This window comes from Staurois parvus, unplaced genomic scaffold (genome assembly GCF_062004578.1).
Source record: "Staurois parvus isolate SC_StPar_1 unplaced genomic scaffold, SC_StPar_1.0 ptg001022l, whole genome shotgun sequence".
NCBI lineage: Eukaryota > Metazoa > Chordata > Amphibia > Anura > Ranidae > Staurois > Staurois parvus.
This window is the reverse complement of record NW_028318818.1, coordinates 30,041-50,027: the sequence shown is the minus strand read 5'-3', so window position 1 is coordinate 50,027 and position 19,987 is coordinate 30,041. Positions and strand designations below refer to the sequence as shown.

At 46.8% G+C, this 19,987-nt stretch overlaps 2 protein-coding genes across 2 annotated transcripts; both read left to right on the top strand.

The window, feature by feature from the left end:
• Nucleotides 1-1,485: 1,485 nt before the first annotated feature.
• Nucleotides 1,486-7,181, top strand: LOC149441140 (tubulin alpha-1A chain-like). Its single transcript, XM_089657688.1, has 4 exons — nt 1,486-1,616; nt 2,879-3,101; nt 3,209-3,357; nt 6,151-7,181. Exons 1-4 carry the CDS (start codon nt 1,614-1,616, stop codon nt 7,132-7,134), a joined length of 1,359 nt encoding a protein of 452 aa, XP_089513814.1. The 5' UTR covers nt 1,486-1,613; the 3' UTR covers nt 7,135-7,181.
• Nucleotides 7,182-13,758: 6,577 nt separating this feature from the next.
• On the top strand, nt 13,759-18,648 carry LOC149441139 (tubulin alpha-1A chain-like). Its single transcript, XM_089657687.1, has 4 exons — nt 13,759-13,921; nt 14,210-14,432; nt 14,527-14,675; nt 17,618-18,648. The coding sequence occupies exons 1-4, from the start codon at nt 13,919-13,921 to the stop codon at nt 18,599-18,601; spliced, it is 1,359 nt and encodes a 452-aa protein (XP_089513813.1). The 5' UTR covers nt 13,759-13,918; the 3' UTR covers nt 18,602-18,648.
• The last annotated feature ends 1,339 nt before the right edge of the window (nt 18,649-19,987 follow it).

Sequence of the window (19,987 nt, the reverse complement as noted above, 5' to 3'; positions counted from 1 at the left end):
TGTTCCTAGCCTTCCATTGCATGGTCAGTGTTCCTAGCCTTCCATTGCATGGTCAGTGTTCCTAGGCTTCCATTGCATGGTCAGTGTTCCTAGGCTTCCATTGCATGGTCAGTGTTCTTAGGCTTCCATTGCATGGTCAGTGTTCCTAGTCTTCCATTGCATGGTCAGTGTTCTTAGGCTTCCATTGCATGGTCAGTGTTCCTAGGCTTCCATTGCATGGTCAGTGTTCCTAGGCTTCCATTGCATGGTCACTGTTCCTAGGCTTACATTGCATGGTCAGTGTTCCTAGCCTTCCATTGCTTGGTCAGTGTTCCTAGGCTTCCATTGCATGGTCAGTATTCTTAGGCTTCCATTGCATGGTCAGTGTTCCTAGGCTTCCATTGCATGGTCAGTGTTCCTAGGCTTCCATTGCATGGTCACTGTTCCTAGGCTTCCATTGCATGGTCAGTGTTCTTAGGCTTCCATTGCATGGTCAGTGTTCCTAGGCTTCCATTGCATGGTCAGTGATCCTAGGCTTCCATTGCATGGTCACTGTTCCTAGGCTTCCATTGCATGGTCAGTGTACCTAGGCTCCCATTGCATGGTCAGTGATCCTAGGCTTCCATTGCATGGTCAGTGATCCAAGGCTTCCTTTGCATGGTCACTGTTCCTAGGCTTCCATTGCATAGTCACTGTTCTTGAGCATATAAATGTGTATATACTCAGTGGTCCTCAAAAAGTGGAAAAGGCAATGGTGTAGGAAAGTGAGCTACCATCACATTATGGTAAGCACATGGTAAAGGTCCCACATAATAACCATCCAACCATACACTGTTCCTGTAAATGGGTTAAGGCACTTCACATTTTGTGTGGCCATTTCTTGGTAGAACCTGAAAAACGATCTATCGCTGTACATGGTAATCATTTTTATTTTGTAGAATATGAAAAAAATAATCCAAGTAAAAGTGGTTGTAAAACAACGGTCATTTTTGAGCCTCCAATGCTTGCCATGTTTGGGTGGCGATCTAAATATCTGTATGCTGGTACCTTTTATTATCTCAATAAACTTTAATTATGCAAAAAATGTCATTTTAAACAGAATTTCAATCTTTGTTTAAACACACAAAAAAAACATAGCAAAGAAGTCTGTAATTAAATTTTTGAAATAATAAAAAAAAAATAACACGAAATGTGAGGCCATAGTAAATACCTATAAATAAAGTGTAACCGTTAAACTGTATCAGTAACTGTTTTGTTTCTTTTTTCCTGTTTGTCATCACATATATATATAAAATCTTCCTTCATGTTCCCAGTGATCTTGCCTCCATATCTGTCTTCTTCCCTCCTTTATCCCCTCTCTGCCTCCCTCCATGTATTTGGCCCGGGGTCACCCCGCACTCCTTGTACCTGGTAACAGTTGTGTTGTGCTGAGTGCAGCCACTCCCAATGCAGGATTGTGTTCTCTCCACAACACACAATGGTGTCACCGGCCCCGGGCTCCTCCTGTTACTAAGGACGCTGCTGTCACTGACTCCTATATATATATAGAGGAGAGGAGAGAGAGGGGACAGTGACCGCTCCACACCGAACACCTAACCCATCGGATCCCGGAGAGATCAACTTTATTCAGCATCATGGTGAGCGACCGACCGCACTCTGCCATCCTATACATCCCCCTATGTGTGACCACATTCTGCCATCCTATACATCCCTCTATGTGTGACCGCACTCTGCCATCCTATACATCCCCCTATGTGTGACCGCACTCTGCCATCCTATACATCCCCCTATGTGTGACCGCACTCTGCCATCCTATACATCCCTCTATGTGTGACCGCACTCTGCTATCCTATACATCCCCCTATGTGTGACCGCACTCTGCCATCCTATACATCCCCCTATATGTGACCGCACTCTGCCTTCCTATACATCCCCTATGTGTGACCGTACTCTGCCATCTTATACATCCCCCTATGTGTGATCGCACTCTGCCATCTTATACATCCCCCTATGTGTGATCGCACTCTGCCATCTTATACATCCCCCTATGTGTGACCGCACTCTGCCATCCTATACATTCCCCTATGTGTGACCATACTCTGCCATCCTATACACCCCCTATGTGTGACCACACGCTGCCATTCTATACATTCCTCTATGTGTGACTGCACTCTGCCATCCCATGCATCCTCCTATGTGTGACCGCACTCTGCCATCCCATGCATCCTCCTATGTGTGACCGCACTCTGCCATCCCATATATCCTCCTATGTGTGACCGCACTCTGCCGTCCCATGCATCCTCCTACGTATGTTCACACTCTGCCAACCTTTACATCCTCCTATGTGTGACTTCACTTTGCCATTCTATACATCCCCCTATGTGTGACCGCACTCTTCAAATCTCTCTATGTGTGACTGCCGTCTGCAGCTCTGTACATTCCTGTATGTGACTGCACTCCAGGGCCACTGTATGGCCTTGTCCCGGCACGGCTGAACTCTGATGGTCTTCACATCCCTGTGCGTGATTACACTCTACCACTCTATGCATCCCTACAAGACTGCACACTGCTGGTCTATACATCCCTTTGTAACTCTACTCTGCTGATCTATACATCCATGTGCTGATCTATACATCCATGTGCTGATCTATACATCCATGTGCTGATCTATACATCCATATGCTGATCTATACATCCATGTGCTGATCTATACATCCATATGCTGATCTATACATCCATGTGCTGATCTATACATCCATGTGCTGATCTATACATCCATGTGCTGACCTATACATCCATATGTATGATTGTCCTCTACCACGCTATACCTCCTGACCCTTCGTGTGACTGCACTCTGCTCAGTCCTAATCCTAACGTCATATCCCATTTCCCCCCACAGAGGGAATGCATCTCAATCCATGTTGGCCAGGCTGGAGTGCAGATTGGCAATGCCTGCTGGGAGCTGTACTGCCTGGAACATGGCATCCAGCCGGACGGACAGATGCCCAGTGACAAGACCATCGGAGGAGGAGACGATTCCTTCAACACCTTCTTCAGTGAGACCGGGGCTGGAAAACACGTTCCCCGCGCTGTCTTTGTGGACCTGGAGCCCACTGTGATTGGTGAGTAGGCCATCTGTTATGTTGTGTGAATAAAAGGTGTATGAGATGTCAACCAAGTGTTGTCACCTGTAGCAAGGTTCTGACCCATTGCTGTCCCATTTCTATAGATGAGGTGAGGACAGGAACCTACCGGCAGCTTTTCCACCCTGAGCAACTCATCACCGGCAAGGAAGACGCCGCCAACAACTATGCCCGAGGTCACTACACCATCGGCAAAGAGATCATTGACCTGGTGCTGGACAGAATCCGCAAACTGGTGAGTGTTTTCTGATCTGGACCTATGTGGACTGTATTCATAAGATATACATTGTAATTGTCCTGAGCCCACTAGTCAACGTTTGTCACCAACAAGCATAGTTGTAAATGGAAATGGATCTTGATAACCATTTTGTTATATTGAATATTAGGCCATACAAATTCAATAATCTTTTATCTTCGATCATTTAAAATGTGGTTATTAGTTAATGTCAGGTCAGTGCAGGGGCGGACTGACAACTCATGGGGCCCCCGGGCAATAGGGGATCATGGGGCCCCTGTGTCCTTGTCCAAACTCAAAAAAGCCTATGAAAAAGGTACCAGGGGCATCTCATGGGGCCCCCTACTGACCCCAGGCCCTCGGGCAGTGCCCGAGTTTCCAAATGGTCAGTCCGCCCCTGAGTCAGTGTTGAGGGTTGCATTTCAAGGCTAGGTTGGGAGTTAAAGTGTGTATTTAGCCCAACACACAACAGCTGTCAGGACAAATAAAGAGGGGGAACATATCTAGCTGGAATACAGACAGCAACAAAAACTTGACAAGGGGTTCTAATCTATCCAGGGGAGGACTGACCATTCAGAAACTCGGGCACTGCCCGATGGCCCTAGGTCAATAGGGGGCCCCATGAGATGCCCCTGGTACCTTTCAAAGGCTTTTTTGGGTGTGGTTTGAGTGTGGGTGAGGACACAGGGGCCCCATGATCCCCTATTGCCCGGGGGCCCCATGAGTTGTCAGTCCGCCCCTGAATCCATCCCTACTCATTCCAAAATGACTAAAAAACTTTTGATTATATATACACTGTAAGGGGTCTATTTATGAAACGTTTGCTGTGCAAAGGTCTCAAGCATTCACTCAGCATTCACCAACAGTCGTGTATTTTGCCTAATACGGTAATTCCCTATGATGATCTGCTCCGTATACTGGCCATAATATGGAATTTTACTAAAATACTTCAATCAGGAAAATACCACATTATAGCCACTAGATAGGCACTGACAATCATAGGAAATAAATGTATCAGCCAAAATACAGGATTATTTGTGACAGCTGAGTGAATATTTGAGACATTTGAGTAGCAAATTCTTCATAAATAGACCCCTATGTCTTAATTTGGGGACTAGGTTAAGTTTTAGGAGTTTGGTTATGGCAGTCTTTCCCATCCTTTTCAATACAGAAGAACTCTTTATAATTATTATTATTATTATACAGTATTTATATAGCGCCAAAAGGCTTGCTCAGCGCTGTACATTATAGTGGGGGACAGTACATGAGACAATACAGTAACAATACAATACACGAGGGGTTCAAGGGCCCTGCTCTTTCGAGCTTACAATCTAGGAGGGAGGGGATAGTGGTACAGGAGGAAGTGGCTGTGGGGGATGGAGTGGTAGGAGGAGTGGAGGAGATCAGCTGTTAGGTGAGGGTGGGGTAGGCTTCCCTGAAGAGATGGGTTTTCAGGGTGTGCCTGCAGGTGAGGAGGGTAGGTGACAGTCTGATGGATTGTGGTAGAGAGTTCCAGAGGATGGGGGAGGTTCTGGAGAATTCCTGCAGTCGGGCGTGGGAGGAGGAGACCAGGGAGCTAGAAAGTAGGAGGTCTTGTGAGGAGCGAAGAGTACGGGTTGGGTGGTATTTGGGTATCAGGTCGCTGAGGTAGTTTGGGGCAGTGTTATGAATGGCTTTGTGGTCTCAGGGACCCCCTGCTAAAAATGACTATATCTATAACTCATTATACAGTAGTGAGATCGTCCGTGTTCCTTTTCAGACAACTAGGGCCAAAGAGAGCCAGAAAGGAGGTTATAGGGTAGACTAGGTGGCTTATAAAGAAAATCAGGCTTTATTACAGTCAAAAAAATACAGAGAACATAAAGAGCAATAGATTACCTTCACACCATATTAAAAGTTACAAAAGACAACGTTGTCTGGTCAAAATGGAGGGCTGTACAGCCAGCACATCACACGAACATCATACTCATCCACACATGCCGGATTAAACTAGTGGTAATAGGCAAGAGGGACTGAAGTCCATAAAAAATAAATGGGTGCCAATATGGGGCAATGAATCCATCTCATGAATGCAACCTCAGCTATCCAGAGGTATGAGTACTGTGTAAATTGTCATAGATCCAGAGAATGTTCCTTACATTTGTGGTCATTGGGAAGTATTACCCCATTACAGATCGCTAAAAAAGTCAATAGTGTCAGTGGGAACTTATCTGAGAGGCAGAAATTGCTCATTGCTCAAGGAACCCCCAGCAACTTCTGGAGGTACACTAGTTGAGAAGCCCTGGGTTAGGAAGTGGTTAATTTAAAGGTTGGCCTAAGAGTTAGTCAATATTAGGAATTGGAGGGTATGAGGGGGTCACTCCTCAAACCCAGTCACTTGGAACTACCTAGTCCCAGGTTCTAGACAATGAAAACCAATGTTCCAATATTTCATCCATAGTGTTGGGATAGTCCAAAAAATTTAGCAGCCATAATTGATCACATGATACTTTTTGCTCTAGTTTTTTTTACATTTGGAACTTTTTACTTAGTATGTTGCTACAATGTGTATTCTATTCTCTCGTAACACAATACGTTCCTCTTTTCTGATATATGTACAACTTTGCTATATGAATGCAGACCCACCAATATAATTATTCCCTGGCTCTACTTGTGTGTTGAAGTGGCCTTGCAACCTTCTCTTATTAAGATGGTTGCAGATACTTTATATTGTCTAGATAAATATAACATGTTAATCAAGAGTATAAATATAATCTTTAGAGAAAAGCTATCTAACTTTTTGTTATTTTTCAGGCTGACCAGTGCACTGGTCTCCAGGGATTCCTCATCTTCCACAGTTTTGGTGGTGGCACTGGCTCTGGTTTCACCTCCCTCTTGATGGAACGTCTGTCTGTTGACTATGGCAAGAAGTCCAAGCTGGAATTCTCCATTTATCCAGCACCTCAGATCTCCACAGCTGTGGTTGAGCCTTACAACTCCATCCTCACCACCCACACTACCCTGGAGCACTCAGACTGTGCTTTCATGGTGGACAATGAAGCCATTTATGACGTCTGCCGCAGGAACCTGGACATTGAGCGTCCAACCTACACCAACCTGAACCGTCTGATTGGCCAGATTGTGTCTTCCATCACTGCCTCCCTTAGGTTTGATGGAGCACTGAATGTGGACTTGACTGAGTTCCAGACCAATCTGGTGCCTTACCCCCGTATCCACTTCCCCCTGGCCACCTATGCCCCTGTAATCTCTGCAGAGAAAGCTTACCATGAGCAGCTCACTGTGTCTGAGATCACCAATGCTTGCTTTGAGCCAGCCAACCAGATGGTGAAATGTGACCCCAGACATGGTAAATACATGGCTTGCTGCCTCCTGTACCGCGGTGATGTGGTGCCCAAAGATGTCAATGCTGCTATTGCCACCATCAAGACCAAGCGCACCATCCAGTTTGTGGACTGGTGCCCAACTGGGTTCAAGGTGGGAATCAACTACCAGCCACCAACTGTGGTTCCTGGTGGAGATCTGGCCAAGGTGCAGCGTGCCGTGTGCATGTTGAGCAACACCACAGCCATTGCTGAAGCCTGGGCTCGCCTGGACCACAAGTTTGATCTGATGTATGCCAAGCGTGCCTTTGTGCACTGGTACGTAGGTGAGGGTATGGAGGAAGGAGAGTTCTCTGAGGCTCGGGAGGACATGGCTGCCCTGGAGAAAGATTATGAAGAGGTTGGCACTGACAGTGTCGAAGGAGAGGGTGAAGGAGAGGAGGGAGAAGAGTATTAAATTACTGCACAACAATAACAATTAATTAAAGTCTATTTTTATTAATACATATTGCTTTATATTTTTTTTTATGTGTTATAGTGTTTATGTGCCTTATTATAATTCTGAAGAATGGAGTACAAATGTCAGTACTACTCATGTAAACACAGCATATCTCAAGAGAAAAAATACAGTTTGCAAGGTTCATAGCTACTCTGTGTAAAATTTATACACAGCATTTAATGTGTTGTATGGTGCTCTGTTACCAAGCTTCATTTCCAAATCATTGTGGCAAAAATTAAATCACCTTCAGGTGTCTACTATCCAAAAATGGGTCCCCTTCCACGGTTTTTCTTTTTGTTTGCTTTATATGGTAAAGAACAAAACAAACTAATGGTTGCTAAATACCTCCAAAGAAAAGCTCAATATTTCTCCAAACAATGATGCAAAATACATTTGGGTACAGTACAGAGGCGGACTGACAACTCATGGGACCCCTGGGCAATAGGGGATCATGGGGCCCCTGTGTCCTTGCCCAAACTCAAAAAAGCCTATGCAAAAGGTACCAGGGGCATCTCATGGGGCCCCCTACTGACCCCGGGCCCTCGGGCAGTTTCCAAATGGTCAGTCCGCCCCTGGTACAGTAATATGTGGACGGTGTTACGTAACCAAGTAATTGTCAAACAATCACAACCCTGCAAACTGAAAAATGTCCTGTTAATTAAGGAGTATATACAGGCTGGTTACTCAAGCGACTAAGCTTCCCAAGCCCATAAACTCACTATGGTGCTTGTTTGTGTATACATGATATGATATCCCTTGGAGTACCTTTTCTGTCTTGGCAAGTTGTCAATGGAGAGGAGCAGAGCAGCAAACCAAGATCTGCTTCTCAGGGTAAAATAATAGCATTCTGGAATAACTTTCTAACCAGGGCGGACTGACCATTTGGAAACTCGGGCACTGCCCGAGGGCCCAGGGTCAGTAGGGGGCCCCAATGAGATGCCCCTGGTACCTTTTTCATAGGCTTTTTTGAGTTTGGGCAAGGATAAAGGGGCCCCATGATCCCCTATTGCCTGGGGGCCCCATGAGTTGTCAGTCCGCCCCTGTTTCTAACCCACCTAATCAATCATTTTCGCCAAAAAATTCACTTTGGCCAAGAAGAACCAAATCTGGTGGCCATCATCTCATATGTATGGGTACCCCAGTGAAGTAATATTGAAACCACCAGTTGTGTCACTGTAGCCTACAAGACTTCACCAGCTGTGCCACGTACGCTAACAGCAATGCCTAGTAGGATTTATAACTAATCCTCATCTACCCAATCAGTGGCGGCCCTAGGCAGGTGTGGGGGGTGCGCGCCGCACCGGGTGACACCTATCACAAGGGGTGACACCGGACCCTCTCCACGAAAAGGAAAGTTTTAAAGCAAGCCGATGATCCCTGCAAGATGGATCGGATCTGCAGATTGAGCATAATGGATCAGAGTCCGATCCATTATGCTCCCCAATCTGCAGATCCGATCCATCTTGCGGGGATCGTCGGCTTGCTTTAAAACTTTCCTTTTCGTGGAGCTTGTGGAGAGATCAGTTAACCTCCTATAGGTTGCAAGCTGAAGATTCCTGAAGGATGGATTGGATCTGCGGATTGGGGAGCATAATGGATGAGACTCCGATCCATTATGCTCAATCCGCAGATCCGATCCATCCTGCGGGGATCGTCGAAGGGGTGACACCAACGCTAGGGATGCCCCTGTACCCAATATTGTCAGGGTGCTACAAGGCCAGTTGATTTCTTTGGTGTGAGTTTGTTGAGGATATACTGTATATTGAATACTCAGCCTTTTTTCCCACATGCCTCTGCTACCTCCTGCGCACTGCTATTCAGCCAGTTGCGCACCCACTGTCATCCATGGCAGAATTACTACTGGCATTTTTACTGTAATGCTAATTAAAATGTATGTATACACACTTTTTTTCTTGGATAGAGTAGCAAGGGGTTAAAATCTTCCATTTATTTTTCTTTACTGTCAGTGTCCCTCTGGGGGGATTTCCTTTCCTTTCCACTTCCTGTCCTGGAGACCCAACAGGAACAGACAGAAAATCTCCACTAAGTGAGAGAAATTAGCCTCTTAGTTGTCACCAGATGAGTTGTCAGTACTGGAAGAGTTCCCTACACCCTCTAGTTAGGGCCGTCTCAATAACATCATGGGCCCCTGGGCAAAGTAATGCTCTGTGGTCTCTACCAGCATGCCCCAATTTATGTACCTACTTTCTAGAATGAATGTATAAATAGTTGATAGAATTAAATATACACCATATTGCCAAAAGTATTCGACCAGCCCTCCAGATCATTGGATTCAGGTGTTCCAATCCCCTCCATGGTCACAGGTGTATAAAATCAGCCCCTAGACATGCAGACTGCTTCTACAAACATTTGTGAAAGAATGGGTCGCTCTCAGGAGCTCAGTGACTCCAAGCGTGGTCCCGTGATAGGTTGTCACCTGTGTAATAAGTCCATCCATGACATTTCCTGGCTACTAAATATTCCACGCTCAACGCAGCACCATTTTTATTTTGGTTCTTTTAACTGGGAACAACAGCAACTCAGCCCTGAAGTGGTAGGCCACGTAAAATGACACAGCGGGGTCAGCGCATGCTTAAGCGCACAGAAGACGCCAACTGTCTGCAGAGTAAATAGCTAAAGACCTCCAAACTTGGTGTGACCTTCAGATTAGCACAACAACAGTGTGTAGAGAGCTTCATGGAATGGGTTTCCATGGCCGAGCAGCTGCATCCAAGCCTTACATCACCAAGCGTAATTCAAAGCGTCGGATGCAGTGGTGTAAAGCATGCTGCCACTGGACTCTAGAGCGTGCTTTACACCACGTGTTCTCTGGAGTGACCAATCATGCTTCTCTGTCTTTCAATCCAATGGACATGTCTGTGTTTGGTGGTTGCCAGGGGAACAGTATTTGCCTGACTGCATTGTGCTAAGTGTAAACTTTGGTGGAGGGGGGATTATGGTGTGGGGTTGTTTTTAAGGGGTTGGGCTTGGCCCCCTAGTTCCAGTGAAGGAAACTTAAGGCGTCAGCATACCAAGAGATTTTGGACAATTTAATGCTCCCAACTTTGTGGGAAGAGTTTGGGGATGGCCCCTTCCTGTTCCAACATGACTGCGCACCAGTGCACAAAGCAAGGTCCATAAAGACATGGATGAGTGAGTTTGGGGTGGAGGAACTTGATTGGCCTGCACAGAGTCCTGACCTCAACCCCATAGAACACCTTTGGGATGAATTAGAGTGGAGACTGCGAGCCAGGCCTTGTCGTCCAACATCAGTGTGCCTGACCTCACAAATGTGCTTCTGGAAGAATGGTAAAACCTTCCCATAGACACCCTCCTAAACCTTGTGGACGGCCTTCCCAGAAGAGTTGAAGCTGTTATAGCTGCAAAGGGCGGGGCCAACTCAATATTGAACCCTACGGACTAAGACTGGGATGCCATTAGAGTTCATGTGCGTGTAAAGGCCGGCCGACCAATTCTTTTGGCAATATAGTGTATATTTAATAGTACTTTCAATAAAATCAATTTTATAAAATAAGAAAATAATGGCATAAATAAAAGACTAATCAACACAAAGGGCACACTACGGGGGAGAAGAAGAAGGGCACAGTACAGGGGGCATAGGAGGTCATAGTAAAGGGGGGATGAGGAGGGCAAAATTCTGCAATCAGGAGGGCACAGGGCAGTTTTCGGGTTCCTGCCCATCTGGGACATGGCCATTGTGGCACAGCTTAGTAAAAAGCATGACTCCAGATCTGGGACAGCTGGCAAGTAAGATGTTATTCAAAACTATGTTGGGGTCCAAATGCACCTGGGGCCCCTGGGCATTCCACATGCATTATGATGCCATACTCCCTATTCTGGTGAAAACTCTAAAACATTGGAATTCTCATCACTTTCTGTTTCGATGACAGTGGTCCCCAGGATACACAGAAAGGGTGAACCTACCTAGCGGGGACATAGTCAGCCATAAAAACTTACAGGGCTTGGAATACTTTCCTACTCTCTAAAACTACAAAACAATAGTTTACATATACTTTAAATGTTCTGTACTAAGCAGGAGGAGCGCTTCAGCCTTTGTCACCTTTGCAGCCTTAATGGCCCCCATAGAAGCATCTAGTGATGGCTCAGATAAGACCCCCTCTCTGTCCTAGGATCAATGGTGAGCACTCAGCTTAGCAGTACTGGGGTCCACAATTATATATATGTCCGGTGGTCCCTAATTATTGGAACAGACCAAGGGTTGCCAAAGGACAGCCCACTACCTTGCCTGCAGCAACTTGTCCTGTATTTGCATCATACGTTTCCAGGGCCAGCCACCAACACCATAACAAGCAATCACAGAGTGACCAGGACACACAGCAGCATTTGTCACTATGGTGCTACCAGCCTGACCACACCACGGAAACACAAGGTGCTGATCCAGCCATGGCAACCCCTAAATTCAAAGGAGAACTTCTTTTGTCTCCTGCTTTGCCTCCTGCCCTGTGCCATGAATGCTGTGGTAAAGATTGTAAGGCAGGACAGAGAGATGGAGGACTCTGATGTGCAAGGGGGAGCTCTGATGTTACGGGGGGCTCTGATATGAGTGCAGGGTATTGATATTAGGAAAGGTCTGATATGAACGGATGCTCTGATGTGAATAGGGGGGGTTCTGGTGTGAAAGGCAGAATCTGATATATTGGGATGAATCTGACCTGAAGGGAGGAAACTGATGTTAAGTGAAGGGGGGCTCTGATGTGAAGGGAGGGCTCTAATATGAAGGGTGGCTATTGCTGTGAAGGGGCACTCTAATAGGATGGTGGGTTTCTAATGTGAAAGCAGAACTCTGATGTGAAGGGGGCTCTGATATGAAGAGAGACTATTAATGTGTAAAGAGGCTCTGATGTGAAAGAGGGAGGGGGGGAATGAATTGCAAGGGGTGACTCTGATGTGAACATGAAGAGAAGACTCTGATGTAAAGGGGGGGGGGGGACTTTATGAAGGTGGGCACTGATGTGAAGGGGGTTCTAAAGTGAAGGGGGGCTATTAATGTGAAGGCGGGCACTGATGTGTAGGGGGCTCTGATGTGTAGGGGGCTCTGATGTGAAGGGGGCTCTGATGTGTAGGGGGCTCTGATGAGGAGGGGGCTCTGATGTGAAGGGGGCTCTGATGTGAAGGGGTCTCTGAAGTGAAAGGGGACTATTAATGTGAAGGGGGGCTCTGATGGATGGTGGGCTTCCAATGTAAAAGCAGAACTCTGATGTGAAGGTGGTCATGGCATTTCCTTTTTTGTTAAGCTGAATCAAAAATCAAACGATAACTGAATGATGATCTCTTACTGTCTGTGGTGTTGGTCAAATTTCTTTGAGCTTATAAAACATGAAAAAATAAAACTTGTTATAAAACACCTGTCATTGTTAAACATAATTTTGATCCTAATATTTACTGAACCCAAAAAAAAAAAGATATCAAAGGGTTTGTGGTCCCTTCACCAAAAACACTCCTAAATGCAATTAAATATTCTGAAATAATTAAAAAAAAAAAAAAGGTGTGTCCAACCTTAATAAACTGTTTAAAATCCAGAATACTCGTCCGAAGTCACTCAGTATATGTTTACTGTTTATAAACAAATAGTTTTATAAATAATTACAAAGAAAGTGTAACTGTAACTATTCTATTTCTTTTTTTCCTGTTTGTCATCAATCCTCCCAATATGTTCCCAGTGATCTTCCCTCCCTGTCTCTGGATCTCCTTCCTTTCCTGAACCTTCCCAGACTTTCATCCCCTATCTCCCTCCAGATCTGTCTTCCTTCCACACCTGTCCTCTTCCCTCCATACCTGTCCTCTCCCTTCACACCTGTCCTCTCCCCTCCATACCTGTCCTCTCCCTCCATACCTGTCCTCTCCCCTCCATACCTGTCCTCTCCCCTTCACACCTGTCCTCTCCCTCCACACCTGTCCTCTCCCCTCCATACCTGTCCTCTCCCCCCCAGATCTGTCTTCTCCCCCCCATACCTGTCCTCTCCCTCCATACCTGTCCTCTCCCCTCCATACCTGTCCTCTTCCCTCCACACCTGTCCTCTCTCCTTCATACCTGTCCTCTCCCTCCACACCTGTCCTCTCCCCTCCATATCTGTCCTCTCCCTCCATACCTGTCCTCTTCCCTCCACACCTGTCCTCTCCCTCCACACCTGTCCTCTCCCCTCCATACCTGTCCTCTCCCCCCCAGATCTGTCTTCTCCCCCCCATACCTGTCCTCTCCCTCCATACCTGTCTTCTTCCCTCCATACCTGTCCACTTCCCTCCATACCTGTCCACTTCCCTCCATACCTGTCCTCTCCCTCCAGATCTGTCCTCTTCCCTCCATATCTGTCCTCTTCCCTCCAGATCTGTCCTCTTCCCTCCATATCTGTCCTCTTCCCTCCATATCTGTCCTCTTCCCTCCATATCTGTCCTCTTCCCTCCTTCCTGCCTTCTCTGTCCCCCTCCATGTCTCTGCCCCGGGGTCACCCTGCACTCCTTGTACCTGGTAACAGTTGTGTTGTGCTGAGTGCAGCCACTCCCAGGCAGGATTGTGTTCTCTCCACAACACACAATGGTGTCACCAGCCCCGGGCTCCTCCCACCTCCCTCCTGTTACTAAGGATGCTGTTGTCACTGACTCCTATATATATATAGAGGAGAGGAGAGAGAGAGGACAGTGACCGCTCCACACCGAACACCTAACCCATCGGATCCCGGAGAGATCAACTTTATTCAGCATCATGGTGAGCGACCGACCACATTCTGCCATCTTATACATCCCCCTATGTGTGACCGCACTCTGCCGGCCTATACATCCCCCTATGTGTGACCGCACTCTGCCGGCCTATACATCCCCCTATGTGTGACCGCACTCTGCTATCCTATACATCCCCCTATGTGTGACTCTTTTCTGATCTATACATCCCCCTATGTTACTGCCCTGCCCTCCCCCCCCCATACATCCTGACCCTTTGTGTGCCTGCACTCTGCTCAGTCCTAATCCTAACGTCATATCCCATTTCCCCCCACAGAGGGAATGCATCTCAATCCACGTTGGCCAGGCCGGAGTGCAGATTGGCAATGCCTGCTGGGAGCTGTACTGCCTGGAACATGGCATCCAGCCGGACGGACAGATGCCCAGTGACAAGACCATCGGAGGAGGAGACGATTCCTTCAACACCTTCTTCAGTGAAACCGGGGCTGGAAAACACGTTCCCCGCGCTGTCTTTGTGGACCTGGAGCCCACTGTGATTGGTGAGTAGGCCATCTGTTATGTTGTGTGAATAAATGGTGTATGAGATGTCAACCTGTAGCAAGGTTCTGACCCATTGCTGTCACATTTCTATAGATGAGGTGAGGACAGGAACCTACCGGCAGCTTTTCCACCCGGAGCAACTCATCACCGGCAAGGAAGACGCCGCCAACAACTATGCCCGAGGTCACTACACCATCGGCAAGGAGATCATTGACCTGGTGCTGGACAGAATCCGCAAACTGGTGAGTGTTTTCTGACCTGGACCAATGTGCAGTGGTGCCCCGAGGCAGGTGCAAGGGGTGCGCGCCGCATTTGGTGACACCTACCGCATGGGGTGACACCGGACCCGCTCCACAAAAAGGTAAGTTGTAAAGCAAGCCGACGATCCCCGCAGGATGGATTGGATCTGCGGATTGGGGACAATAATGGATCGGAGTCTAATCCATTATGCTCAATCTGGAGATCTGATCCATCCTGCGGGGCTCATCGGCTTTCTTTACAACTTACCTTTTCGTGGAGCAGGTACGGTGTCACCCCGTATAGGTTGCATGCCGACGATCCCTGCAGTATGGATCGGATCTGCGGATTGGGGAGCATAATGGATCGGAGTCTGATCCATTATGTTCAATCTGGAGATCTGATCCAACCTGCGGGGATCGTCGGAGGTGGTGTCACCAAGTGTTATCACACCGGGTGACACCAACCCCAGGGACGCCCCTGCCTATGTGGATTGTATTCATAAGATATACATTGTAATTGTCCTGAGCCCACTAGTCAAAGTTTGTCACCAACAGCCCTAGTTGTAGTTGGACCTCAATATTCATTCAAATTCAATAATCTTTTAGCTTGGATGAGTTAAATGCGATTCATATTAAGGGCGTCACTTGAAATTGTGTATATCCCAAATTTTATTTTTTTAGTTTTGAATGGAGCAAGTAAGGGTTAAAACTGCTATCAATGTATTAGATTTATCCAGAGATGCAATCAAAAGTGAGAGGAAATGTTTACCAAGTGAGGAGAATTCTCCCCGGAACAGGCGACTCCATTGAGAGATTTACCCTCGCCTTGTTCTTGTCATAACTCTAACATTTCTGATTTCCTCTTAGTGATGGTCTGAACACCCCCCTGTTTGGCTCGCGGTCAAACATTCGAACCTAATGAAAGTTCAACCACGAATTTCGGACCGGGGCAATTCACTAAGCGGTATCTTACCACATCCGAGTATTCAGTAAGATACCGCACAGCTACTAAATCACCGAGTTATATTATTCAGTCATGCGGTATTTTGGTAGTGAAAACATTTCAGCTGTCACTGGGGTTCCTCGCTGACAGCTGAATGTAAAAAGAACTGCTGGCAATTAACAAAAATTAAAACGAAATGGCATGAGGTCCCTTCCCTTCCATCCATACCAAGTCCTTCAGGTCTGGTATGGGTTTTGAGGGGAACCCCATGGCAAAATTTTTTTAAAATGGCGTGGGGTTCCCCCCCAAAATCCACACCAGACCCTATCTGAGCATGCACCCCGGCAGGTCAGGAAAGGGGCGAGATAAGCGAGTGAACCCCCCTCCTGAACCTTACTAGGCCACATGCCCTCAACATGGAGGGGTGCTTTGGGGCAGGTGGACTTCCCCCCGAAGCACCTTGTCCCCATTTTAATGGGGACAAGGGCCTCTTCCCCGCAACTATAGCTGGTAGTTGTGGGGGTCTGCAGGCAGGGGCTTATTGGAATCCTCAGATCCCTGCCCCCCCATGTGAATGAGTATGGGGTATGTGGTACCGTTACTCATTCACAAAAAAAAAAAGTGTAGTGAAAAAAATTAATTAAAAATTTTTTTTAAAAATGTTTAGAAAAGAAATAGATCCAATGTCAATCACAATGGCCGCTGCCACCCGCCGCTCCGCTCTCGACACTGGCTCCCACCGTCTGACAGCTGCACTGGCCTGACAGTTCTTAAATATCTAAGGGATAGGGGCCACCCGGTGATGTCAACCGGGTGACCCCGCACCCTTGTGATGTCATCATGTGCTGTGAATGGCCAAAGCATTGCATCTGACCTGTGGTCAGGTGCATTGCTTTGGCCAATCACAATGCACTGTCAGGGCGCAGTGCATTGTGAGGCGTGGCGGGTGAACAGCCCGCCGAATGCCCTTTCCGTTCGTGTGTTCTCCAAATGTTCCCCGATGTTCAAGTCGAACCAGGGGCGGACTGACAACTCATGGGGCCCCCAGGCAATAGGGGATCATGGGGCCCCTATGTCCTTGCCCAAACTCAAAAAAGCCTATGAAAAAGGTACCAGGGGCAACTCATGGGGCCCCCAACTGACCCCGGGCCCTCGGGCAGTGCCCGAGTTTCCAAATGGTCAGTCGGCCCCTCAGTCGAACTTATGTTCAACTCAAACATCAAGCCCAACTCTACTTCCTATAATAGCCACCAGGACATACACTTTAAGAATTAATTTAGGAGCTAGGGTTTAAGTTTTACAGGTTAATTGCGAGGTGTCACTACCCTTTCGAAACCCTTTCACTGAGAACTACCTAGTGTCAGGTTCTAGGAGAGCCATACTCAACCAGGGTTCCTCCAGAGTGCACCACTTGGCAGAGCCACCTGCATGAAACCATCATCTTTTTTTGCCGTCTTAATGGTGGTACTTTGGTCACCACTGAAGAAGGGGCCTTCTTTCCATTATTCACCAATATAGGGGCATTCTTCCCACTGACTTCTGATAAATTAATTTTATCAGGTGTTCCCTGGACCTGAAAATCATCTCAAGGGTTCCCCTGGAGTAAAAAGGTTGAGAAAGGCTGTAGTAGGACCTAAAAATACAATGTTCAATTATTTATTCCATAGTGTAGGCTTATCTCTAAAAAATCCTGAACTATAATTCTTCACCTGATATAATTTCCTCTAAAATTCTAAGAGCATTATTATTAGATTCTGAGTAAATGCTTTTGTTTTGTTCTCTTGTAACACGATACGTTCCTCTTTTCTGATATATGTACAACTTTGCTATAAGAATGTAGACCCACCAATATAATTAATGCCTGGCTCTACTTGTGTGTTGAAGTGGCCTTGCAACCTTCTCTTATTAAGACGTCTTATTGTCTAGATAAATATAGCATGTTAATCCAGAGTATAAATATAAACTTTAGAGAAAAGTTATTTAACTTTGTATTATTTTTCAGGCTGACCAGTGCACTGGTCTCCAGGGATTCCTCATCTTCCACAGTTTTGGTGGTGGCACTGGCTCTGGTTTCACCTCCCTCTTGATGGAACGTCTGTCTGTTGACTATGGCAAGAAGTCCAAGCTGGAATTCTCCATCTATCCAGCACCTCAGATCTCCACAGCTGTGGTTGAGCCTTACAACTCCATTCTCACCACCCACACTACCCTGGAGCACTCAGACTGTGCTTTCATGGTGGACAACGAAGCCATTTATGACATCTGCCGCAGAAACCTGGACATCGAGCGCCCAACCTACACTAACCTGAACCGTCTGATTGGCCAGATTGTGTCTTCCATTACTGCCTCTCTTAGGTTTGATGGAGCTCTGAATGTGGACTTGACTGAGTTCCAGACCAATCTGGTGCCCTACCCCCGTATTCACTTCCCCCTGGCCACTTATGCCCCTGTAATCTCTGCAGAGAAAGCTTACCATGAGCAGCTCACTGTGTCTGAGATCACCAATGCTTGCTTTGAGCCAGCCAACCAGATGGTGAAATGTGACCCCAGACATGGTAAATACATGGCTTGCTGCCTCCTGTACCGCGGTGATGTGGTGCCCAAAGATGTCAATGCTGCTATTGCCACCATCAAGACCAAACGCACCATCCAGTTTGTGGACTGGTGTCCAACTGGGTTCAAGGTGGGAATCAACTACCAGCCACCAACTGTGGTTCCTGGTGGAGATCTGGCTAAGGTGCAGCGTGCCGTGTGCATGTTGAGCAATACCACAGCCATTGCTGAGGCCTGGGCTCGCCTGGACCACAAATTTGATCTGATGTATGCCAAGCGTGCCTTTGTGCACTGGTATGTAGGTGAGGGTATGGAGGAAGGAGAGTTCTCTGAGGCTCGGGAAGACATGGCCGCCCTGGAGAAGGATTATGAAGAGGTTGGCACTGACAGTGTCGAAGGAGAGGGTGAAGGAGAGGAGGGAGAAGAGTATTAAATTACTGCACAACAACCCTGAAATAAAGGCTATCTTTCTGAAATATATATTGCTTTATGTATATCTTTATTTTAATGGAGGTTTTTGAGCTTTATTGGAAATCATAAAAAGTAAAATTCAGAATTATATTTATATTACTTATGTAAACACAACATATCTCAATAGAAAAAAAATACCATTTGCAAGGTTCACAGCAACTAATCATAATTATATTTTCAGATTTTATTATTTATTTCAGGTACTTATATATTATTTCAGGTGCTTACGCAGCACTTTACATACAGTATCTCCCAAAAGTAGGTCCATCCCTCACATTTTTGTAAATATTTTATTCTATCTTTTCATGTGACAACACTGAAGAAATTACACTTTGCTACAATGTGACGTAGTCAGTGTACAGCTTGTATAACATGTAAATTTGCTGTCCCCTCAAAATAACTCAACACACAGCCATTCATGTCTAAACCGCTGGCAACAAACGTGAGTCCACCCCTAAGTGACAAGGTCCAAATTGGGCCCAAAGTGTCAATATTTTGTGTGGCCGCCATTATTTCCCAGCACTGCCTTAACCCTCTTGGGCATGGAGTTCACCAGAGCTTCACAGGTTGTCACTGGAGTCCTCTTCCACTCCTCCATGACGACATCACGGAGCTGGTGGATGTTAGAGACCTTGAGCTCCTCCACCTTCCGTTTGAGGATGCCCCACAGATGCTCAATAGGGTTTAGGTCTGGAGTCATGCTTGGCCAGTCCATCACCTTTACCCTCAGCTTCTTTAGCAAGGCAGTGGTGGTCTTGGAGGTGTGTTTGGGGTCGTTATGGTGGAATACTGCCCTGCGGCCCAGTCTCTGAAGGGATGGGATCATGCTCTACTTCAGTATGTCACAGTACATGTTGGCATTCATGGTTCCCTCCATGAACTGTAGCTCCCCAGTGCCGGCAGCACTAATGCAGCCCCAGACCATGACACTCCCACCACCATGCTTGACTGTAGGCAAGACACACTTGTCTTTGTACTCCTCACCTGGTTGCCACCACACACGCTTGACACCATCTGAACCAAATCAGTTGATCTTGGTGTCATCAGACCACAGGACATGGTTCCAGTAATCCATGTCCTTAGTCTGCTTGTCTTCAGCAAACTGTCTGCGGGCTTTCTTGTGCATCATCTTTAGAAGATTGTGCATCATCTTCCTTCTGGGACGACAGCCATGCAGACCAATGTGATGCAGTGTGCGGCGTATGGTCTGAGCGCTGATAGGCTGCCCTCCCACCCCTTCACCCTCTGCAGCAATGCTGGCAGCACTCATACATCTATTTCCCAAAGACAACCTCTGGATATGACGCTGAGCACGTGCACTCAACGTCTTTGGTGGACCATGGTGAGG